At 33.7% G+C, this 23616-nt stretch overlaps 1 protein-coding gene across 1 annotated transcript in view; it reads left to right on the top strand.

Annotated features, from left to right (window-relative positions):
* LOC124366836 (inter-alpha-trypsin inhibitor heavy chain H4-like) overlaps positions 1–23616 on the top strand; it is an 89682-nt gene that overhangs the window by 43547 nt on the left and 22519 nt on the right. Inside the window, exons 3-8 of the mRNA XM_046823459.1 lie at positions 885–1011; positions 4804–4973; positions 9587–9697; positions 12847–12985; positions 14635–14740; positions 17434–17594. Of these exons, the coding sequence (XP_046679415.1) occupies positions 885–1011; positions 4804–4973; positions 9587–9697; positions 12847–12985; positions 14635–14740; positions 17434–17594 (814 nt within the window). The remainder of the gene's footprint in view (positions 1–884; positions 1012–4803; positions 4974–9586; positions 9698–12846; positions 12986–14634; positions 14741–17433; positions 17595–23616) is intronic.

Genomic DNA, 23616 nt, shown 5'->3' with positions numbered 1-23616 from the left:
TATTAAATAATTGCATTATTAGCTATGCTTATCTGTAAGCTGAGATGTTTCAAGCACAACAGATGTTAACATAATGATCATTACAAAAATCCCTGCACCTAATCCTATCTTGAAATATTAAGACCATAAGTTTGGACTCAAAAAGAGCTTAACTGTTTGCTTATGTCCTGGTAACTTAGGATGAGAAGATAAGGTAATCTCTCATTGTATTTCATCTTTAAAGCACATTTAATCTGTTTCCGAAGTGACAGAATATTGAGGATGGGTCAGATTAGGGGATAGCGACCACATCCTGTAGAGGTACCATGAAGAGAGATAATGGGCTCTATCTTAGTCATGTTTCCTTGGAATTAGAGGCTGGATCTGTTCCAACTTTTTTTAGTCAAAGCGGACATAAGAAACCATACTCCCTCATATTTAGTCTTTAAAAAGCGTTTAACATTAAAAGTCCCACCCACTCCCCAACAGTCATTCTCCGCAGTAAGCCTACTATAGACATACTGTACTACTGGTTTTTTACCCCTATATTTCAACATTTGTAGTTCGAGATTCGCTGCTCCTGGACAAATGCATTGGGTTGCCCAGATTTAAGTGACACTTTGGTCCTGTTCCCACAATGCTAGTTCCACTGGCAGGTATAAAACAGCAGGAAGTGAACCCTCCTCAGGATTAGCAAGCACACTTGTAGGTAATAATGACCATTAAAAATTAGTATCTCTGCACATAATCCAATTTTACTGTGCTGTGATTTTTAGATATGGACTCTAGTATAACATTCTGCCATTCTTATTCGGATGCTGAGATGTTCAAAACATTACTGAAGATGCTTGTTAAAGTTAAATATTTTGCATTTTAATTATTGATTAAGCATATGTTTTTAATAGGAGGATGTGGTCTATGCCACTGTGTCTGTTACTGGTGCTAGGGATACACTTCTCCACCCAGGACATGGTTACTCTGGCTCCCAGTGAAGGTGAGGCCGAGGTTCCAGAACCTGACTCAACAACCCCAGTAAGTTGCTGTGATACCGGCTTAGTAATTCCAACTAAAAATATAAGAATAGTTTTACAATATGTCTTTGTAAATCTGATATAAAAGTGAATGAGTGACAAGGCTAAAATACTTTATCTATAAATTGCCTGATATAAGAAAATTAATTTGCACATGACTATTACATTAAACATGTTACCTATCTTCAAGTTATGAGTCCAAAGAATATTTTTCTTACATTTTCTTTGATTTAAAAACTTGTACTCAATGGGTGAAGTGAATAAAAAGTAGTATTTACTTGAAGTAAATACTTCGAAGTAGTAGCATTTTCTCAGAACGATGTGAATAATAATATACTTCCACTGGGTAGTAAGTACTTCGGGCCGTCTGGATTTGGTGAAGCATTTACTACCGTAGTATTTACTACCCTATAGCACTTACTTCACTTTTATTTTCCTTCTCTTATCGATGACCCCTCACCGAATGTTGGTGAACAAAACTCAACGTTCCTACGGAGTCCTGTTTATCTGGGATATCCATGTACCGGCTCGTCGGTGCATGACTCACTTGTCTGCTGTCTGTCAGTCACTTATTCTGGGTGCTGACTATGTCATCAAGTGATGAGGCCGGTGATGACTGTGCTGACGTTGAACGGGGCGTTGTTAACAGAACACTTTTTGTGCGACTATTGAGTGAAAATTCAGTTGTCGTAGAAAAGTCTAAAGTGCCAAGTGTCATGTGTGCTAAGAAGAAAGCTTGGTATATCATATGTTCAGAATATTCTAAAGCCACCGGGAAAATAGTTACTCCGGCGCAACTCTCAAAAATGCTGAACAACATGAAAACAAAAATAAAGAAAAAAACTGATAGAACAGCAACTGGAAACAAAAAAATTAAACTTAAAGACTGGGAGAAAGAGTTCTTTCTGCTCCTTACAAAAGAAGAAAATCCTGTTTTTAAAAAGGTGCCGGGAACTGCTTCAGTAGGAATTTGTGAAGGTGAATCTGCTAAAAACACAACCTCATCTAAACAGAAGGGAGCTGATAACATGGAAGTAGAACACCAGCCAAGTTGTTCAGTGATTACATCAAAGCAGCCTGTGGTAGCTGTGAGAAAAGGAGCGAAAAGGCTGTCAATGCTAGAAACGGACGAAACAAGGGATATGTCCACTCCGCAATTACAGCGTGCAGTGTTGCTGCAACAAATGGAACTCCAAAAAATCCAGATAGAAAAAGAAAGAATATTGCTAAACAATTTGAAGAAGACTGTCAATGATGCTTCAACTGACACGGAAGACTTATTTTCTTTGTTTGATTAATAAATAATTTGTTGTAAGTTCCAAATCCTATCCCCCCATATAAAAAGAAAATAAATAAATAAAAAATAATAAAATTAAAAAACAAAAAAAAATTATATAAAAAAATAATAATTAAAACAAAAAAACTAGAAAAATCATGTGTGCCTGCGATCGTCGATTAAACAAGACATTTAGAAAACTGGAATCTTTTAGTTAATTTACCTGCAGAAGAGAACAAATTCCAGTTCTGGAAACGTCGTGTTTAATTTGTAATACTTAACGATGACAAATGTCCGGAATTTCCTTTTATTCCTTTCAGATCAACCATCGTCAACAATTAACTTTAAACATAGAATTAACCTGTAAATAGATCCTGATGTCACCTCCTTGACAATAAAACGTGACAAAAATACAGCCCACATTTTAATGTTTTAAGTTTTTTACACCTGAAAAAGAGGATGATTTCCATTCCTCGAAACGTAGTGTTATCATTTATTGTAACATTTAAAGATGGCAAATGTCCACAATCCTGTTATTCCTTCAAATCATCCATCGTCAATAACAAACTTTACACAAAGAATACATACATATATATATATTTTTAATTTTTTTATTTTTTTTATTTTTTTATAATACTTTAGAACAACATACATTTAACATAAGAGTACATCAATAATGCAAAATATTAACTTCAGATTTCACAAATATGCTCGATAAAATTAAAGTTAAGTATGAAATAATAACAGACGCCTAAACAAGCCTTAAAAATCAACTAAAAACAACCATCAATTACATTAATATATACATTTTGCAGCATAAAAAATGTCAAGTATTATTTAAAACAGAATTTGGATAATCTCTTGACGCTTTTCAACACCTCGAGTTTTTGTTACGGCATTTTCTATTTGTTCTTCCGCAGCTAACTCTTCTTGTTCTTCTTCAAGGGCAGGATTTTCTTCAAGCTGATAGTCAAGTTATCATTCAAATGTTTACTTATGTTATGTAGAACTGCACAGCTTACAATGAGTTTGGGAAATTTTTCCAGAGACATCCTCACACAGTTTGCTATTATAGGAAACCTTTTTTTAACTTGACCGAAAACTCTTTCTTGAGCGTGCAGCCGATTAAATTGCATTTCGTCTTGATTGCGAGGAGGTTTGAAGGGAGTAATAAGCCAAGGTGAAATGCCATACCCCGAGTCTCCCAACAGACAAGCAGCCCCATCATATCTGGCTATAACATCTCTTACCTGGCTATTTCTCCAAATTCTCGAGTCTTGAACACTACCCGGCCATTCTGCACAGATGCTGGTGAATTGTTCGGTCGCATCACAAGTTGCCTGCACGTTTATACTCGGGTATCCTTTCCGGCACACATATTCATCACCAAACAATCTAGGTTTCAGAATTTCAATCTGTGTACAGTCAAGTGCACCAATAACCGAAGGCAGCCTAAAACGGGTCTGCCACAAGAGTTGAGCATCATTTATTTTTCTCACTGAATTCGGAAATTTAATCCAATGATGTGCTCGGTCAGTAATACAGTACATAACATAGTGAAAGGTTTTACAAACCGTTGAGCGATCGACTCCGACATCTTCAGCCACTCCAATTTGAAATCCTGGATCAGCCACAGCGCGTAAAAAAATTTCCATTTTCCCCTTGGTGTCAAAGCCCCTCCTATTGTCTCATCACTTTCAGGCAGAAATTCAGCGGTCAAAAAATTAATGCTTTCATCCTCAAACCGTAAAAGTTGTTTGTCACTGACGTGCCGACGCTCACGATATAACTTACGTTCACGAACGTGCATGAACATCGCCATGATGCCGACTGAACTAAAACGAAGTCTGACCTACACCAGACTCCACAAAAATAGCAAGGTAGTAGTTGCTAGGTTTTATTCACATGAATCTGGAGCAAATACTACGGGGTCCGGAACTATGAAGCAAGTACTACTCTTTGGTAGCGCTTTCTTTTTTATTCACTTGAAACGAAGTAATTGCTTCAAAATCAGTGTAACGAAGCAAGTACTACTTTTTATTCACTTCACCCATTAAGTTATAGTTTAAAAACAAATCAATTTGGTTAAACAAAAATATACAGTCTAGTGATATTCTTTTTCTAGTTCAAAAAGATAATAAATATACAATGATTATCTTCTAAATTTTGAAGGTGTAGAGGTGTATTCAAAAATGTGATTTATGTAACTTAATTTTGATGGTTTTCTAGAAACTAATGTAATGTACAACTATGTAATTCAACAGACAAATAAGATTTATCTCACCTCACTTTATGGTTATTTATAAACTTATATATATTGCCACTATAATTATGATAAATTAGAGATTTTATTTTGAGTTTAAGATTATATGACCATTAAAAAAATTAGATTTCCATGTTACAACTTTTTAAACGAATTTGAGATTTAAAATTTTGAAGATTATATATTCAATAAACTATTCTTATCTTCAAATATGTATCTTCCAAACTATTTACTGATTAAATTTTGTGTTGTAGAAGCTGAAAGTGAAGCCGATCATCCGCTCATTGCATATCACATCAGATATCAAGTATCGTTATGCCACAACTCTGGTCTCCAGCAGGGTTGTCAACCCCTCAGATCAGGCTGGTGAAGCTGTCTTCTATGTCACCCTGCCTGAGTCAGCGTTCATCTCAGAGTTTCTCATGTGCGTATCAGTGGTGATGTAACAGCACTCAATATGTTTAAATAGTATGAAAATGTTATTAGATATCAGTGGTTAAATGTATAAGCATTAGTCCATCTTTAACTGTTGAATATAAGAAGTGTACTTTGTATTATTTTATTGTCCGGTGACACATATATTTCTGTTGTTATAAGGGTAGATGATCAATCAGCACATTGATCAATAATTGTTCTTTACTCTAAACTGGTTAGATAACGGTACAGCCGTTTAGCAGTCACATCATCTCCTACATTAAAGCAATTTAAATTTAAAATTAGTTAAGTGAGTGTGACAATGCTTTCACACATTGATGCTGCAATCTGTTTTTTTGTTTAATATTAATTTAAAAAGAATTTTGGATTGAATCCTCTAGTCTTGAACTAGTACCAAAAAATCAGCCATACGGTTTATCATAGATGATGAATGGTTTGCAAAGATATCAACACTGTCTATACTGTCAACTGAAATAATAATAATTGAAAAGTAATATTTTAAGAGCTTGCTCTGTGAATTTGCTCTCTTTATCAAGTGACAAAAACCGAAAGCAAGGTTATATATAGAAGAAGACTACCAATCAAGAATGATTGCCTGTACGTGCAAGGCAAGTGAAGCAGCAGTATAGAGAAGTTTTATGTCAAATGCACTGTCAAAGTAAATAAAACACCTAAGTGATGTGAACACATGATCATTAACCCTATAAGTGGCAAGCGCCGTCTGAGACGTATGATTCACGTCGCCGCGAAGTGGCAAGCGCCGTCACAGCCGTCGCTTCACATTTAAGGCTGTTGCTCCGCAACCATCCATTATTTTTAGGCCTAGTTTGAACTATCATATTCTCCATGACATTTCCTATATATATCATATAGTATAGTGTGTATTCATGTTACTAATGTTTGCTGGCCTAAATGAATCCAACAGTTTTCGTTTGACCTGGCGGCAGACGAGAGAACAGCTGTCTACTCGTCTCGTCACTGTTTTGTTTGGCGACTTTGCGTACTGTTATTGTCAGTATATTATTGTTTATCGCGTTGTTTGTGTTACCAGTAAATGTTTAGGTTATTCGTTTGTCATGGAAAATGTTGGGGTACTTTGGGATTATACCGACCACACTAGTATGAGGAACACAAACATATAAATTTATAGAAAAAAACATTATAGAACGAAAAAGCAACTCTTCAATTACAAACTTACAACGATTATTAATTGTGAATGGGTTTCCTGTGACGCCCAGAATGCAGCAATATCAAGGATGAGTGAGTGTAGTGGATTTCCACCTTCAGCCGCAACTCCCGACTGCCACGAATATTTTAGATTTAGGCAACTAGTCACGATCTTGTAAAAAACTAATGGTCCCCTCTTCGCTCCTCGGTAAATCCCAAATTCTCATAGTGTCACCCATCACTAATCTATTACACACACAGTAAAACACGAAAGTACAAGAATGCGGCGCACCAGCTGAACGGGCGGCGAGATTCTGTAATCACGTTATCTACTAGACCGCTCGACTTTGACCTCTGTCTGAGGATGGGGAGGGGTTTGCGATAAGACAATTCCTGTTTTATATTTACGAAATATACTGTGCTATGACAAACTAAGCCACTATTATAGGCCCTACACTACTGGGAGGAAAAGACAAGCCCTAGTGACTAGTGACTCTAGTGACTCGGAGTAAAAAAAAAAAAAACAAAAAAAAACAGTTTGTACATTGATTTAGTTTTTTCCATTCTAACTCTTTTGTTCTTGTAAATAGAAAAAAATGCATAGGTAGTAATTTGTTTAGAATAAAATTGTGTATATTCTGTGAATATGACATTATTTTGTAGCTCCAGTAGTTTCAAAGTGACGGACAGTAGAACTTAAAAATTATTTTTTCTAAAATAAAATCTTTACACACCTACAATGATATTCATCTGAAAATAAAAATAAGGAACCAAATATCATATTTATTCTTATTCTATAGTTCATAAGGAAAACAAAAATATATAATGTTGCTAGGTTATTACTTATACAATATTTTCTAAAAATAAGTTTAACGATCACGGCAATTTACCCGAAAACGGCCTGCCACTGAGACCACAAATGACCGCCACTTAAAGGGTTAAAGGGACAACTGGCAGGAAAGCTGGGCTACAACAGTGTGTATGAAATAATAGAGAACTCATTAAAGCATGAGGGAATGTACTGAGATTGTTCCTTGATCTCCAAAATATTTTATAAGTCTGGGGCTTGTTTGCTAGTCGTGTCCTTGCTAATACTCTATGTATGGTTCCTAGTTAACACTCGAACTGATGGTGTCTTCTGCTGTACTGGCGTGCTTTATTCAGCGGTTTCTAAGCTCAACACGTTTGCTGCTAAAAATCCCTATATTATAGAGTTCCCTATATGCTGAAATTTTTAGAATATATTTTTACTTACTTTTGGATGAAATATGATAGAAATATAAGAAAATTACTCATAAATCACAAAAGTTATCACTCTCTACCATTTTGGGAATGCGGTAACTGTGGTTACCGCTAGCTCCTGAGGACAGTCTTCCTTGCCAGCTGGTAACTCTAGTTACCGCCCGCACTAGGGAACGCACTTTTATGGCAGTGGGAATATTCCAAAAGAATACATTGTAGCTAAGTAAATTATATTTTATTCGTTTTAGACACATATAAACAATATTTATACGTAAATGTGAAAACCAAAATGAATGTAAAAGTTTATAAAAATGTGAAAAAGTTTCTATAAATCTCCGCTAACTCACTCAAATTCAGTTATTATTTACAAATATTTGGTATAAAATATTTAAATGTTTACTTGAAATGATACAAAAAATACTGTATTACATAAGTTTATAAAAATGTATTCCAATCCCATTGTGAGTGCTCCATTGGCGTGGGTTGGTCTCGTAATCGTGATCCTCAACTTTCGAGTCCGTCTGGTACTCCACATCGTCCATGTTGTCATCCTTGTCGTTTGAACTCAATACTGGGCAATACTGTTGTATGCTTTGAACTTGGTTATTGTACACCACTTGATCCCGGGGGAAGATGAATTGTGTTGCACAACCACTTACTACTATAAAAACTTTTAAAATAATAAAAAAGTCTAATGTGAAAACGAAGTGCATAAAAATGCGGGAAAAGTACCTTCCGAGGAGCAAGAAATACATCGTTGTGATAGCTCGAGTGCTGGCCCCACACTGACCTCATTTCAGAACAAAGGCTCTGTGGTAACCACAGTAGCAGTGGTAACCAGAGTTACCGCCCACAGTGAACGTGTTAAACTGTTATATACCTCTGAAAATTCAACATTATACAAGTACATACTGTTTTCATAATATTTCAAGGAATACTAATAAATTATTTTTATAATTACTTTCTTACTAAAAGAATTTGTTGTGTTTGAAAGTGCTTGATAACTATCTTTTTAAATTTTGTATAATTGTCCCTATCTATTACTTACTACTACAATAAAAGTAGGATTAGTTTAGGCTATCATAAATATATTACTAGTAGTACCAGAGTTAAAAATAACCTTTACGAGCGAGCGCTTACATGGTCTGAGCTTGAATTTGGGTACTATCTCGAGGGATGTTTTTCTTTTATCACCAGAAGTGCAGGGTGCCGGCAAAGGCGCCATCAAAGCCCGCTTTGATGGCCAGGGGTATTTGTGATCGGTATCTTCCTGACCTTAGATCGCATGCAGATCGTTCTACTTTTATGATGTCAGATCATATTGGACAGTCTGGAATGTGATCTGAGGTGGGGAAGGTACTGATCAGAAATATCTAAAAATTAATAATAAAACAAAACATAAACTATAAATAAAGCAATTATGCAGATATCAAAACAATAACAGCAGACTTAACTAATTGGATGGTCTGCTGGAAACAGTTAATCACACAAGGGGTTCTTTCTGAGTATACTAAAAGGAATAAAGTTTGATTTATTTAGTAATAATATACTTCAATCGAAAGGTTGATTGTTTAGCCGTTGATTTCTAATGAGTTTTGAACCAAAACATTGAAAAAAGTTGATTTCTGAAACATCTATGTACTACAGCAGTGCCAGTACAGGAGTGGCCAAACCATTGTATGTATGGCACTTATCAGTTAGAGCATTGATTGTGTTGTATGATTCTTGCTAACATAGCCATATCTCAACAGATGGTTGGTCTGCTTCTTTAATGCATGAGTAATTTTAGATTTTAACCCTTTTTCACTGTGTCTAGTTTTTTTATTCATTCATTAATATTAATGGTTTTTTAGACATGCTTCTTACTTCTACAGAATTCTTAATGTAAACTTACATTCGCCAGTTAGTGCATTCATATAATTAAAAACTTTATGGAGGTAATAAAAATATCTTCTGATTTATACTATATATTCTAAAATATATTCTAAATATATTCTACTATATCAAAAGCTCAGTATAGAAAATGGTCCAATAATTTTAGTTAAAGTAGGTCTGCTGTTTATTTGATCCTATTTAGGATAACAACTAATTTATTATATCGTGTTTTTGTTGTTTATTGAACACTACTGTATTTGTACTGAAGGCATTTAGATGTTTTTTTTTATCATGTAAATATTTTCTGTTATTTTGCAGGGAAGTCAAGGACAAAGTGTACAAGGCCTATGTGAAGGAGAAGGAGGAAGCCAAAGCTGTATATGACCAGGCCGTTCAAGCAGGCCAGTTTGCAGGACATGTAGCTCTGGAGTAAGTTTATTTATACAGCTATAAACAGAAAGTAAGCTCAGTTTTAGCTGTAAGAACATTCTACAGGGTGTCCCAAGAGTAACCTGACGAACTTCTCAGGTGCTTTCCTCTAATAAAAAAAGTTTATATAAAAATATTTCTGGAAAAGCTTTTTTTAGTTTGCTACGGCTAGCGAAAATTTTGCCTGATTTTCTAGCAAAGGGAATAAAGAGAAACTGATGTTTTGATGGTGTAAAAATAGTTGTTAAATTTATTGGATTTTATGTAAAATAAACTGAAAAATTGAGTAAAATATGTTCCAGACCTGTAAGACTACCCATTTCTGAGATATTAGAAAAATATGCAAAATTTGGTCTCGAAAAACGCTTAGTTTAGATTTGAAGTACGTTAATTTAATTAAATGTGTAATAAACACACAAACTTTATAACCAAAACTTTATAGATAATGTAATTTTGAAGATAATGATGTAAAATAGGCCAATAATAAACAAACTCAAAGTTAAAAAAAACTAATATTTAACTAAATCAACACATATGAACAAGTAAGACAGAAAATCCAACATCTATTTATTAAATGAACGGTCTATACAAGTGTATACAAGTTGCTTCAAACGACCCCAAAAGTAATAAGGAGATTTAAATCAAGGGATCTAGGAGGCCAATAATTTGTCCACCTGGACTGATCTATCTGGCTAGAAAACATCTGCAAGTGCTCTCTAACGTTTTGTAAATAATGTACTGGTGCGCCAACATGTTAGAATATCATTTGATGTCTTTTTTCAAGTAGCACATCTTCAAGTAGAACTGGTAGTTGACTCTAAAAGTCTTTATACACAAGACCAGTAAGGCTGTTTTAAGAAACAAATGGGCTAATTAACTGGTTCCCAATTCTACCACACCATACATTTATCAAAAATCTAATTTAAAAGTTTTACTCTACAAATGCTTTTGGATTTTCAATTGACCACTGGAGATTGTTTCAAATTTAGAATTCTGTATCTTGCAAACATCGATTCATCCATGAATAAAAAACAACTTACATTATTTCGATTTTCTAACACCCATCGACAAAATTGTAATCTTAATGCACTGTTACCTGGATAAAGATTTTGGACTCTTTGTAAATTATATGGGTAAAAGTTGTTTTCTTTCAATGTTCACCAAGCTGTATTATGAGATATGTTAAATCCATTTGAAAGTCAGAGAGTGCTAAGTTGAGGACTGCGTTGTAACATGTCAATGATATTATCTTGTTCGCCTAGGCTGTATTACAGGACATTCTTTCAAACAATTAACAGTTGGAAAAGATCCATTTGTTCGTAGGTTATTGAAAACTGATGCAAATTTGACATGAGTAGGTGGTATTCTATTCGGAAATCACCTTTCATATTCACGATTAGCTGCACGACTATTTCCATTAACTATAACATAGATGAAAACAATATCTGCGTACTCTTGATTTGAAAATGTAAATGGCATCTTGTTGTTAAAAAACACAAAAAATTACAAATATTACAATAATACACATACACTGCACACACCAAATATGATGGACGAGTCACTGCAACAGCTAAATTGTTGGACAGCTGTACAATAATAACTTGTATTGTATATATTGTATTGTATTGTTGTAGCAGTGTTGTACTCTCTTGATAAAAAAAAAACTAAAAGCATTTCAATTGACGCTGTATTTTTAAAATCTTGTTTCTCAACCTACAACTTTTTATACTGAACATTTTTTGTAACTTTTACTTCACTGGAAAAAAACATCATTATGTTTTGTTTTTACAAAGAACGTTCATTTAATAAACAGATATTGCATTTTCTGTCTTATTCTTTGTATGTCTTGATGTAATTAAACATTAATTTTTTAAACTTACAGTTTTTTTATTATTGGCATATTTTATATCATTCTCTTAAGAATTACATTATCTATAAGTTTTGCGTGTTTATAACCCATTTAATGAAGTTAATGTACTTCAAATAATTTTCTTAACACACTACTAAATTAGAAATATATTAAAGAGCAAATAAAATAGACAAGTCCATTCTTTTCTTGAGAACATAAGAGGATCTCTCCAATTGTATGTTGGATGACCAGATTTTTAGGAAAATTATTAATATCCGTTGGAATAGTAGAACATTACTTCTACACATTTTATCTGGACTTAAATGTAATTAGTGGAACTAGATTTCTTCACTCAGTGCTCAGGACATGCTCTATGTGTGCATGCATAACTTATTAATTTTGAATAGCTACCATTTTCGTAATGGTCATGTACAATTCGTTTTTTTCCATATCAATATCATTGTCTCATTAATATTTCAAAACATTGCATAACCCATATAAACTCAACACCTAGTGGATTTTACAAATTGCTGGCAAATTTCTGCAATTGCTGGCAATAGAACTACTATGGGCACTTATAAATTGAGAACCAGCTGTACTGGTGGCCATCTCAATTGCAGCTTCAGAACAATATTAAACTTCAAACACTTTTACAACTTTATTTTTAAACGTAGAATAATGGTAGATGTCTTGTTGTACAGCTAAAGTTATTGTGCTTCAAACTCTAATTAACTTTCTTAAAATTTTTATTGGTTGTTTACGAAAAATTATTTATATTTCTTTGTTTAAACATGGTTTGTACACTTTACAAGAAAAACAAAAAGGTTTAGGATGCATATTCATTGTATCTAAAATGTCTCGTTTCCCATAATTCTATCACAAAAAATAATGGTATGACAATTTTTTAATTTTAACATGGTTCTTAAGCGGTAAAACTCTGGGTTGTTTCTCCACAGCTGGCTCTTAAAGTGACAGAGTAATATCATAATTCAACTCCACAGACTATATTTAAGACCTTTTTACTCCTTTGGCATTCAGCATATTGTCGTATCGCCAGCACTATTTATTTGGTGAAGATAGATGTGTATTGAATTGAAGCATTATATTCAAATACTTTATATGTATTGTGCATGCAGAAAAACAGCCAAGTAGAGTTTTATCAAATTATTGAGTTAATGGCTGTGCTAAAACTGAAGTTTTTAAAGAGTGAAATTTTTATTCTTGTTTTCCATCACCCATTTTCTATTTATATCTATTACAAGAAGTCTTTAAAAATACATTACTGAATTATTGTTTGCAGTGCCAGAGACTCAAACCAATTTTCGGTGTCTGTGAATATCGAAGCTCATGGAAAAGTAACTTTCAACCTGACCTATGAACAGCTGTTGTCCAGAAATCTGGGGGTTTATACAAACACTATTAACATCAACCCTTCACAGGTATTAACCGTTAATTTTCTATACTAGAGGTAGACTCATTTTTTCCCATGAAAAGCCGAACATGTGGTTTGTTCTTTTATAATTTGTAATAAACATTAGAATAAAAGATCTTTATGGTTTATTTTAAGATTGATATTTTTAGTCATGTTGTACATAATAAAGTAATTATTAATACTAGTTATGAATTTGCACAACCTCCGTGGGAGGGGGAGGGGACCCGGACCCTTCCCTATCATGGGAATGAATTGGAAATGACTTTTTTATGAGGTGTATTAGGTACTAGGTAGAATACGAGTAATTATTATTTTATTTAATATGCGCAATAGACAATTTATTTAATAATTTAAATAATACTTATTTATTTGGAATTATTTTATAACTTACATTAGTATAGACTTTATAGTGAATTACAATAGGAGGATAGACAAACAAGTATACAGAATATAAATTTTACACCTCCTCCAGCAGGCAAAATAGAAATTTTGTCAGCTTACTGAATTATAATAGGCTTTAATGACGCTCAGCCAAATCCCATAGTTTAACATGAACCATCATAAAATTCATTCTTGCCTATGTAGTAATGATGTTTCATGTAAAATTTAAAGTTTACAAATAAAATCTTTCTTGAGATATCTTGCCACATGATACATTCACATTATGGTGCATTAAGTTAGGTTTCATTGCAGTGTTCATATAATAAAAGTTCTGGTAAGCTATGGATGGTACTGCAACACAAGAGTGCATTGAAATCAAATCTTATCACTAAATTTTAACATTGATTTTTCACTTAATTTTACTTGTTTTACTCTATACATAAAAATGTCACATATTAACATAGTTTACAAAATTATTTATTGTACTATTTTTTCATTGTCATCATGGAAACCCATAACACCAATATAAACATATTCGCTAATACTCAACCAAATCCTATGGAGTGACATACACTAACATTGAACTCAGTTCTGCTTGATAATAGAATTGAAGCTTCATGCAAAACTTCCATAGATTTGTTTTTTTGAGATATTTTGCAGGCCAAATGAAATTTTTCCAGCCCCTCGGGTGATAGGCTTTGCTAAAACTCTGTCAATTAAATTTGCTTATCGATTTATTTTACTTTATTCATCAAAATTATGTGTATACTATTTTAATTAGTATTACAAGTAATTTTCTTTTTAACCGCCACCTTTCAACCCGGCATGGCTTTAACCAGTATCTGTTTTCAAAAACATTGACATCCTTTTATCTGGCCAGTGTTTAATAAAAAATTGTTTTAACTAGTCATGATCGTCTGAAAATAAACAACTATTATGTTTCAAGTAAACACTATAACTCATACGGACCTGTTGTAATGTGAATGCTTTTGACTTATTCCTGTACAGTCTTGAATTATTTTTAATTGTCTGCAGTCTGTGTTGTTTTTTTTACACTGCAGCATTGGTTTATTTGGCCAGATCGATACCTGGTTGGGCATTATTGTTATTTTAAATAGTGTTAGCTGCAAATTATTTATTGTATTTTAAATTTATAATATTGTCTGTTTTTATTTTAGACAAATAATTGTAATACTCCATTAGCATAACAGTTAAAATCAATATCAATAATAATTGAAAAGTAATTTTGTAATATTCCTAAATTATTTTTTTCAGATCGTAGAGGACATGTCTGTAACAGTTAACATTGAAGAGCCGACAGCTATCAAGGACTTGGAAGTGCCTGAACTTCAAATTTCCAACGAAGTTGTGGTCGATAAACGTAAGGTTTTTGCTGTACCATTAAAATGCAGTAATTAATAAAAGTTATAAAATTGACTAACCATTAAAACTCAAGACTTTGTTGCAAAATAATTGAATTTTCCACGACAGAGTTTACACATTGAATTACTACATTGCATATTGCATAAAGTGGTATTGTAAACATTTTGTGGCAGTTCCTTTTTTAAAAAACCAATGTAATATATGTAGAATACAAAAATATTTTTGATTTACAGAGAAAAATAATTCTAATTAAATTTGTATTAAAGCAATGTATATTATTTTCAATAAGTTGTATATTTTACTTCAGTTTCAGAGAACAGTACAAAAATAACAACAATTGAAATAATGGATATTGCTAAAAGTGAAAATATTTGAAAGCATAAATAAACTTAGACATTAACTCTTTGGGTACTAATGTTTCCTATTAGTAAAATACATAAGCGCCTGCAACTGTTGAAAAATACTTATGTCCTGATATCAAGACGTTCCAAATTTTATTTTTTTTTTTACTTTTCCTTATTACTTAATATTTTGTGCATTTTTATTATTAATTTTAGTTTTGGCAATTGTTGTTTAAAAATGCTATGTTTACTGTTAAAAATGTATCTATTTACGATTAAAAATATTATCATTAAGATAATTTTTACCAAAAAATAAGAGAGTTACAGACAAAAAGTGTTAAACAGTGCACAACAGCCCAAAAAGAGCCCAATATTATTTGATAATCCCTGGGTAAAAGTTGTTGGTACCTGAGCTAAACAACTGCCTGTTTACGTTCACTGCTAAATGGTACCAGTGGCTTCTATTCGAGTGTATGTATGTATTATTTAGTTCCGGTATACAATGATAAAGAAATAGACTCAGTGTGTTGCTCATTCATTTTGTATCATTTCTAACGTGTAGGGAGGTTTTGACATGGTATGGAGTGTGATTTTCTGTTTCACCTGTTTATGTAATTTGACTTATTCTGAGATTACTTAAGGTTTTTAATCAAGAAAATAAATGACTTGGATATTTAAAAATATTTATATCTAATACTATACAACAAATATTTTCTTAGTTTTTAAGGTTTCTTACTTTCTTAATTATTTGTTTGCGTCAAAAACTTAACCCTTTGAGTGCCACGGGTACTTTCCGAAGGCATATGCATAAAGTGCCACGCTGTTTTTCGCATATTTGTAAGCTTTTGGGAAAAAAGCTGTTGTAAAATAACTACCAAACAGATTTCCATCATTTTGTTGTTGTTTTTTTTCTTATTAAATGCAGAATATGATACATATCGTTACAATTAAAATTTGATTTAAAAAAAATAAAAAAATTTCAGTATTTATAAAAAAAAGTTTTTTACTTTTGTATAAAAAGTTAAGTTTCGACCTAATTTGTGTGTATACGGTATTTTTAAGATTTTTTTTCTTTATACCATGATAAAGGCCATATGATTATAAATAAAACCCATGTGTAATATCTTATTATAGAATTTTAAAAACATGGCATTATATGTATTAACAAAATGCTGCCCGGTACTGACATTTTATAAACTGTACTTCATTTGTCAGAGTTTAGAAATTACTTAGTAATGATGTAGTTTTCCCAATAAATCTAATAAAACATTAATATAACACAAATAAATATGATTAGTAAATTTAGAAACAAATACTTGCTAACATATTTACATAAAAGTTTACATTTACTAAACAATAACCCTAATAATATTTACACTGAAAATTCACGTTTTTCACTTGAACACAACTCAAATCATACATTACTTTTGTAAAGAAATACAGTAAAATACTATATAAGTTACTATTTTATTTTGTATTAACTCAAATGCTTGGTTATCGGCACATAAACAACAAGAAAGGCCGTTACGCAACACGGTACTCGTCCGCTACGTCGCGTGACTGTAAGACAGAATCATCGTACAGGTACTTATTACAGCCCACTATTTTTGGACGAGTTTTCCTTATCAGAGATCAAAATAAACTTCATTATACGTTCCTTCTTCCATAATGAATAGAAAAATACTCGATGAGTCATACTTCTTATCTCCAAATCGTCTCCAAATAGACACATGAATGACCTGACATTTCCGAATAATGAAACGTTGTTCTTATAGTTTTTGATTTAATTGATTGTCGTAATAACTTGTACATTCCAAAATAGGTTAAATAAAGTCAGTTGTTTTTAACAATGTAATTTATTTTGTCCCCGATAAGGAAAACTCGTCCAAAAATAGTGGCTTCTTGATAAGTACCCAAACAACATAAGTTTCACAGATAAAATAGTAGAGAAACAACATAAAACTCGTATTTATTGATAGTTTGGAACCTATTGAATACAGCCGTCTGATTATTTGGCCCAAATAATCTTGTACTATATAAAATACTATCGAAATACGAAACGTCAAAATTGGCGACGCTGGCACTTTATGCACTTTTCGTAGCGTCAAAATTAGCGACGCTGTGGCACTCAAAGGGTTAATGATAAAATATGATAAAAATTTTATGGTTTCTTTTAATAATGCTTCCAAACATTTTAATCTTTATACTTGCAAATGAACATATTTATGCTGATACAATTCTATGTTACTACATAAAACTCTATTTTATACTTTAATATAATATTGTAATTTTGTTAACATTGCCTACTTTTTTAAATGCTTATTTCATGTTGCCAATTTTTGTTTTCTAGCAAACTCCCTTGCAAAAATAGAAGAAAAGAGTCCTACCCACAAAGTAGTTGTCTGGGCGCCAACTCCAGAAGAACAGAAAAGTCAAAACGCCACAGGACTCAGTGGTCAGTTTGTTGTCAAGTATGATGTGGACCGAGAAAGCAACCCGCAGCAAATATTGGTTAGTAATGTATAGTTTTTTAAACACTTTCTAATGGTTTGGTATCTGATTATAAATTTTTGAATTTTTATTACAATTAACAGTAAAATGTTAAAGACTTTAAAATATTGAAATCATTGTTGTCATATATTTATCTTCTAATAGATAATGCAGATTTAAAAACATTTTATTAAAATTTTTTATTGTAAATTATTAAATTTAAGTTGTAGTAAAACAATGATTAACTATCCTTAGATTTTGTAATTCTTTTTGACACTTTTAATGCTGATGTTCTTACACTACAGACAGAATTTAGCCTAAAAACTACTGATGCCTGTATAACATCGATAATTACCAATTAATTACTTGAACCTTATCAAAGAACCCCCTTATTAAGGGGAGGGAATCCCTAGTGCGGACGCTCATATTTATTTACTTGACTGGCTGTGGACTGTAATAAAAGCTTTGAAATTCGATAGGACGAATTTAAGAAAGAATTGTTGCTGAATCAAAACAAGGACTCTTTGATTGTCTTTGATTTGATAGTCTATGCCATGAAGTTGAATAACAAGCAAACAGCTTATGTTTCTTTATGTTAATTTTTTAGTGCTGTTGTTTTGTGTTTACATTATATTTATTTATTCCTTCAAATGAATGTTAGTTGTACATTTATAAAATGTAATAAGTCTCCTATTAGTGAAAATATGTTATTAAACAACCTGATTTTTAGTATTATTTGTATTGACAATGACAATCTCAGTGACGTATTTCTTAAAAAGATTTCATCTGAAGATTTTTAACTTTACTGACTAGCTAATTATAAATTACTCAACATATTTTCCATCAAATACTTTGCAAAACTATAAGGTTTTTCTAGTTGAAGCCATTAAAAGTAATTTTAGTATTATTGTGGTAAAATAGTTGACTTTTCTTTTACAATTGTGTTATATCTGGTACCTTTTGATATTTAAAAACCTTCTCTATCTCATCTAATAAACTTGATAAGCCTGATAAGCCTATACTTTTTGGTTCCCTATACTTACAAATAAGTATAGAAATAATAGGTAGCCATTTCACTAGACAAGATTTTTTGACCACTGACCAGAGAACTATGTAAAGTTATATATATATATATATATATATATATATATATATATATATATATATATATATATATATATATTTATTTATTTATTTATTTATTTATAAGGTTTCATCTTTATATTTTGGTAAAGACTAATATGTTTTGTTACCCAAAATGTTTTTTTTATTATTTTTATGAAAAAGAAAGAAAATAAAAAAAATATAGTAAAAACTTGTGTTAAAAAATGGCAAATGGTTGGTGGTAAAAGAGTAAAAATTAGAGTAAACAGTAAGAGTAAAAATACATTATGTATAGTGGGAAAACATGTGAAGTGCATTCTTTGATTAGGTTTTGATTTGTAGAAAACCACAAATCGATTGAAATTTATCACCAAGTTTGTTAGTGTACAGCAATTTCCCACTAAAAAATAGTTTTCTGTTATAAGCAACTATTCTCTAATATTATAAGTCAGGATATGCCATTCTTTGTAGAACCATATTTTTAAGGGTAAGTGGAAACTACAGTAGAACCCCTCATATCCGACCCTCACGGGACCGGGCCGTGGTCGGAACGGCCAAAAAGTCGGATAAGCCGAGGAATAATAAAACACATTTTTCGGGTAAAAAAAGCCGTATATTGCACTAAACTATTAGTACAGAACTGTACAAAATATCCACTCAATACACATAGTGCTGCTTAATTGTAATTACGAACTGTACCCAATGCAAAATTATTTAATACAAAATTATTTTTCAGTACATTTTAACCCATTCGTGACTGAATAAATTACTATAATTTTTGGACTACAGAACTGGATATTTTCCATGCTTTCGTGTAAGAACAGGTGCACATTGCATAACACTTAATGTATAACATGCTATGAATATTATACATTTACTCTAGTTATTCCTTGTTATTGTATGAACACAAAATGTTAGTTTTTTTATATAAATATATTTACACCATTTACAAATTTTTTAATATACATCTTTAGAATTTGGTTCGGGTGTGAAACACCTCAAAACATGTTCCCAGATGAAGTGGAACATGACACTTTTTACATTGGTAGACTGTTTCACTTCTTTTCCCCTGTGAGGCACAAACTTTACATTTTCTTGAGGGCTTGGCTTTGGTGGTTGGAGGTATCTTTTCAATAAAATGCCCCCAAAACTTTCCTTGAAGGCGCAGTGGTGATTCTCCACAAGCGGGAAGCCTACCAAAGGGTTACCTGAGCCCAACAAGTTTCGTCACAGAAGTGATTAAACACATCTGATTCAGTGCAGTTTTCTCTTAACTACCTCGAAATGATAGGATTTATTCCATCATTGCCGGTAAAACGCATTGTACTAACAGTATTTGGTCCAACACTTCACGCAAAATCACAAGGCCTAGCCGGTGGGTTATCGTCACTTTCATTATCACTGCTGTCAACGTTTGTACCATCAGACATTTAATTATTTTCATGTATCATGTCATCTTGTTCGCTGTCACATTCCTCATCACCACTTCATCTAAAAAATTAACAACGTAAGTCGCAAAATCATCTGAATTTACGAACACATCATTCCGGTCGCGAGACGCCATCTTGACTGTTTACAAACGAAAGAAAGCTGTTTTGCCAAGATGATTTGAGGCAATATCAGATGATTTTCAGCAACGAAGAAGAAGAAAAACATAGACTAGAATATTGAGAACAAAATATGCAGCAAATGTGAATGCCTCTGCGATCTATCGGCAATATATTCAACTACGTCGATGTAGTGTCTAGCGGACGGGCCCGTCTTTAGCCGTTGGGCCGCGCGAAGTGAAGGACGGAAACTGCCCGTCCAATGTCTTGAATGGGTTAATAAAAAATAACAATTTTTTTTATAAAATGGAAAAGTTTCATTTTTATATTACAGTAACAACGAAAAATATTATAAATACAGTACTGTACTGTTTAATCAAAAAGGCAAACAATTACATACAGTGTGTACAGTACAATTGAAGAAGTCCTTAATACTCTTTTGCTTCAATTTACCCAATCTTGATTTAGCTGAAAAATCACGCCATTTCTTTGCCCACAACACGTCCATAGGTGTAGCTCTCGGGTTCTGCTCCAAATATTTCAACACTACGTCAAATGCGTCTTTAGCCTCTGAATGCGCCACTCCAGTATCACGATCAACTTCTTCTTCTTCAGCGTCGCTGTCTTCATTATTTGTGCTTTGAACTGCAACAACTATTTCGTCATCATTGAGTTCTTCATTTGTAGACTCAGCCATGTCAGCTTCGGTCAGCCATTCCTCCACATCTGTCAGCTGCAGCTGGACACCGTGTTGCAGTTCCTGCAGGTCTTGAAGAGTTTCTGCAACGTCGTTTTCTTCAGCTTCAAGGTCAACTTCCATTGATGATGTGGGCTCATCATCGTCCTTATCAGCACTATCGCTTTGTTTTAATGATGGCCAAATTTTCTTCCACGATTTTTGAAGAGTTGTCTCTTTGATTTTATCCCATGCAGAAGCGGCGGTATAGATGGCGTGTTTTATGTTTAACATCTTCATGGCCTCCAATAGTGAGCAGCCTCCTTCTGTTTTGTCCAAAAGAGACCCAACATATTTTTTTCCGGTACCGTCTTTTTACCCACTCGATTACGCCTTGGTCCATTGGCTGGATTAATGGGGTGACATGTGGAGGTAAAAACATCGCTTTTATGTTGCCTTTCTTCAATTCATGCTCTGCGGGATGGCTTGGTGCATTATCCAGCAACAACACAGCTCAAAGTGGCAGGTTTTTTTATTTTAAGTGTTTTTTAACAGTGGGGACGAATTCAAGAAAAAACCATTCTTTAAAATAGCACAATCCATCCAGGCAGAGGATTGATTACAGTAATACACGGGGAGTGTTGACATATTGAGATTTTTAAAAGCTCTCGGCTTCTTAGATTTGCCGATAACAAACAACGGCAGTTTGTGACTGCCACTGGCGTTGCTACACGTAGCAATTGTTAGTCTATTCTTAGCTAGCTTTGTACCCAAAACAGGCTCATTTTTAGAAGCAAGAGTAGATTTTGGCAACATTTTATAGTTCAGTCCGGTCTCGTCTACGTTATATACTTGTTCGGCTACAAGATTACTATCCGACACCAACTTTTGAAACTTTTCTACAAAATCTTTCGCAGCATCGTCATCAGCAGACAACTTTTCACCCGCAATAACAACATGTCTAATGCCGTGGCGAAGCTTCCAGCGGTGAAACCAACCTTCGCTTGCCTGGAAAGTCTCAACATCTCCTCCCAATTTTTCAAACAGCTTTACGGCTTTTTCTTTTACAAGAGGCCCTGACAAAGGAGTCCCTTTTCGCCGTTCTTGGCAAAACCAAACCCAAAGAGCTTCGTCAACGAGTTCTAACTTAGGTTTTTTTAACATTTTCCGATTTTTAAGAGCATCTTCCGTTTCAAACGGTCATAGAATAGGTTTCGATGTCTTTACGGTTTTTTCTCCAGTCTTTAACTGTTGTCACGCCAACCCCTAGCTCTGCGGCTAATTTTACTAGTGACTCACCACGGTCGAATCGTTGGAGCACTTCAAGTTTTTGTTTAAGGGTAACGCACACACGCTTACGTTTTTGAGTAGCCATAGCTAACGTTCACTAATCGCACAACACAGTTTTTTTACACAATCACAAACCAAAGATTGTACAACAATCACGAAAACAAAACAGTCAAGTAGAGCAACGTTTACGTCGACAATCAGAACGCAACTGGCCGTTTAACAGAGAAACAATGCACAGCGCTGATGAGTCATGTTTCACGTTGAGACTTGTCGACTATAGGCAGCCTTTGTTTGGTCGGGCACATGGTCGGATATCCCGAGGAGTCGGATATCCCGAGGAGTCGGATATCCCGAGGATATCCCGAGCATCGTCATCAGCAGACAACTTTTCACCCGCAATAACAACATGTCTAATGCCGTGGCGAAGCTTCCAGCGGTGAAACCAACCTTCGCTTGCCTGGAAAGTCTCAACATCTCCTCCCAATTTTTCAAACAGCTTTACGGCTTTTTCTTTTTACAAGAGGCCCTGACAAAGGAGTCCCTTTTCGCCGTTCTTGGCAAAACCAAACCCAAAGAGCTTCGTCAACGAGTTCTAACTTAGGTTTTTTTAACATTTTCCGATTTTTAAGAGCATCTTCCGTTTCAACGGTCATAGAATAGGTTTCGATGTCTTTACGGTTTTTTCTCCAGTCTTTAACTGTTGTCACGCCAACCCCTAGCTCTGCGGCTAATTTTACTAGTGACTCACCACGGTCGAATCGTTGGAGCACTTCAAGTTTTTGTTTAAGGGTAACGCACACACGCTTACGTTTTTGAGTAGCCATAGCTAACGTTCACTAATCGCACAACACAGTTTTTTACACAATCACAAACCAAAGATTGTACAACAATCACGAAAACAAAACAGTCAAGTAGAGCAACGTTTACGTCGACAATCAGAACGCAACTGGCCGTTTAACAGAGAAACAATGCACAGCGCTGATGAGTCATGTTTCACGTTGAGACTTGTCGACTATAGGCAGCCTTTGTTTGGTCGGGCACATGGTCGGATATCCCGAGGAGTCGGATATCCCGAGGAGTCGGATATCCCGAGGAGTCGGATATCCCGAGGAGTCGGATATCCCGAGGAGTCGGATATCCCGAGGAGTCGGATATCCCGAGGTTGGATATGAGGGGTTCTACTGTACTTCTTTACACTTTAGCTCTTGTCCACACAGTTGCTGGCATTCATTAAAATGGAACAATAATAATCCTACTTCTCAAAAATTAAGAACATTGAGACTTTACTCTAAATTTTATATCGATCTTTCAATGTCTTAGTCTATTTTGCTGTTTAACTAACCATTTTTCTATGAGAGATATCAAGCAACACTTGTTTGTTCATGGACTGAAGGTGCCCTTCCTCTTGCCGATTTTAAAACTACAA

The sequence above is a fragment of the Homalodisca vitripennis genome, chromosome 1 (assembly GCF_021130785.1).
Source record: "Homalodisca vitripennis isolate AUS2020 chromosome 1, UT_GWSS_2.1, whole genome shotgun sequence".
Lineage (NCBI taxonomy): Eukaryota > Metazoa > Arthropoda > Insecta > Hemiptera > Cicadellidae > Homalodisca > Homalodisca vitripennis.
Note: the sequence above shows the minus strand (reverse complement) of the source record. Positions and strands in the feature narration are given on the sequence as shown.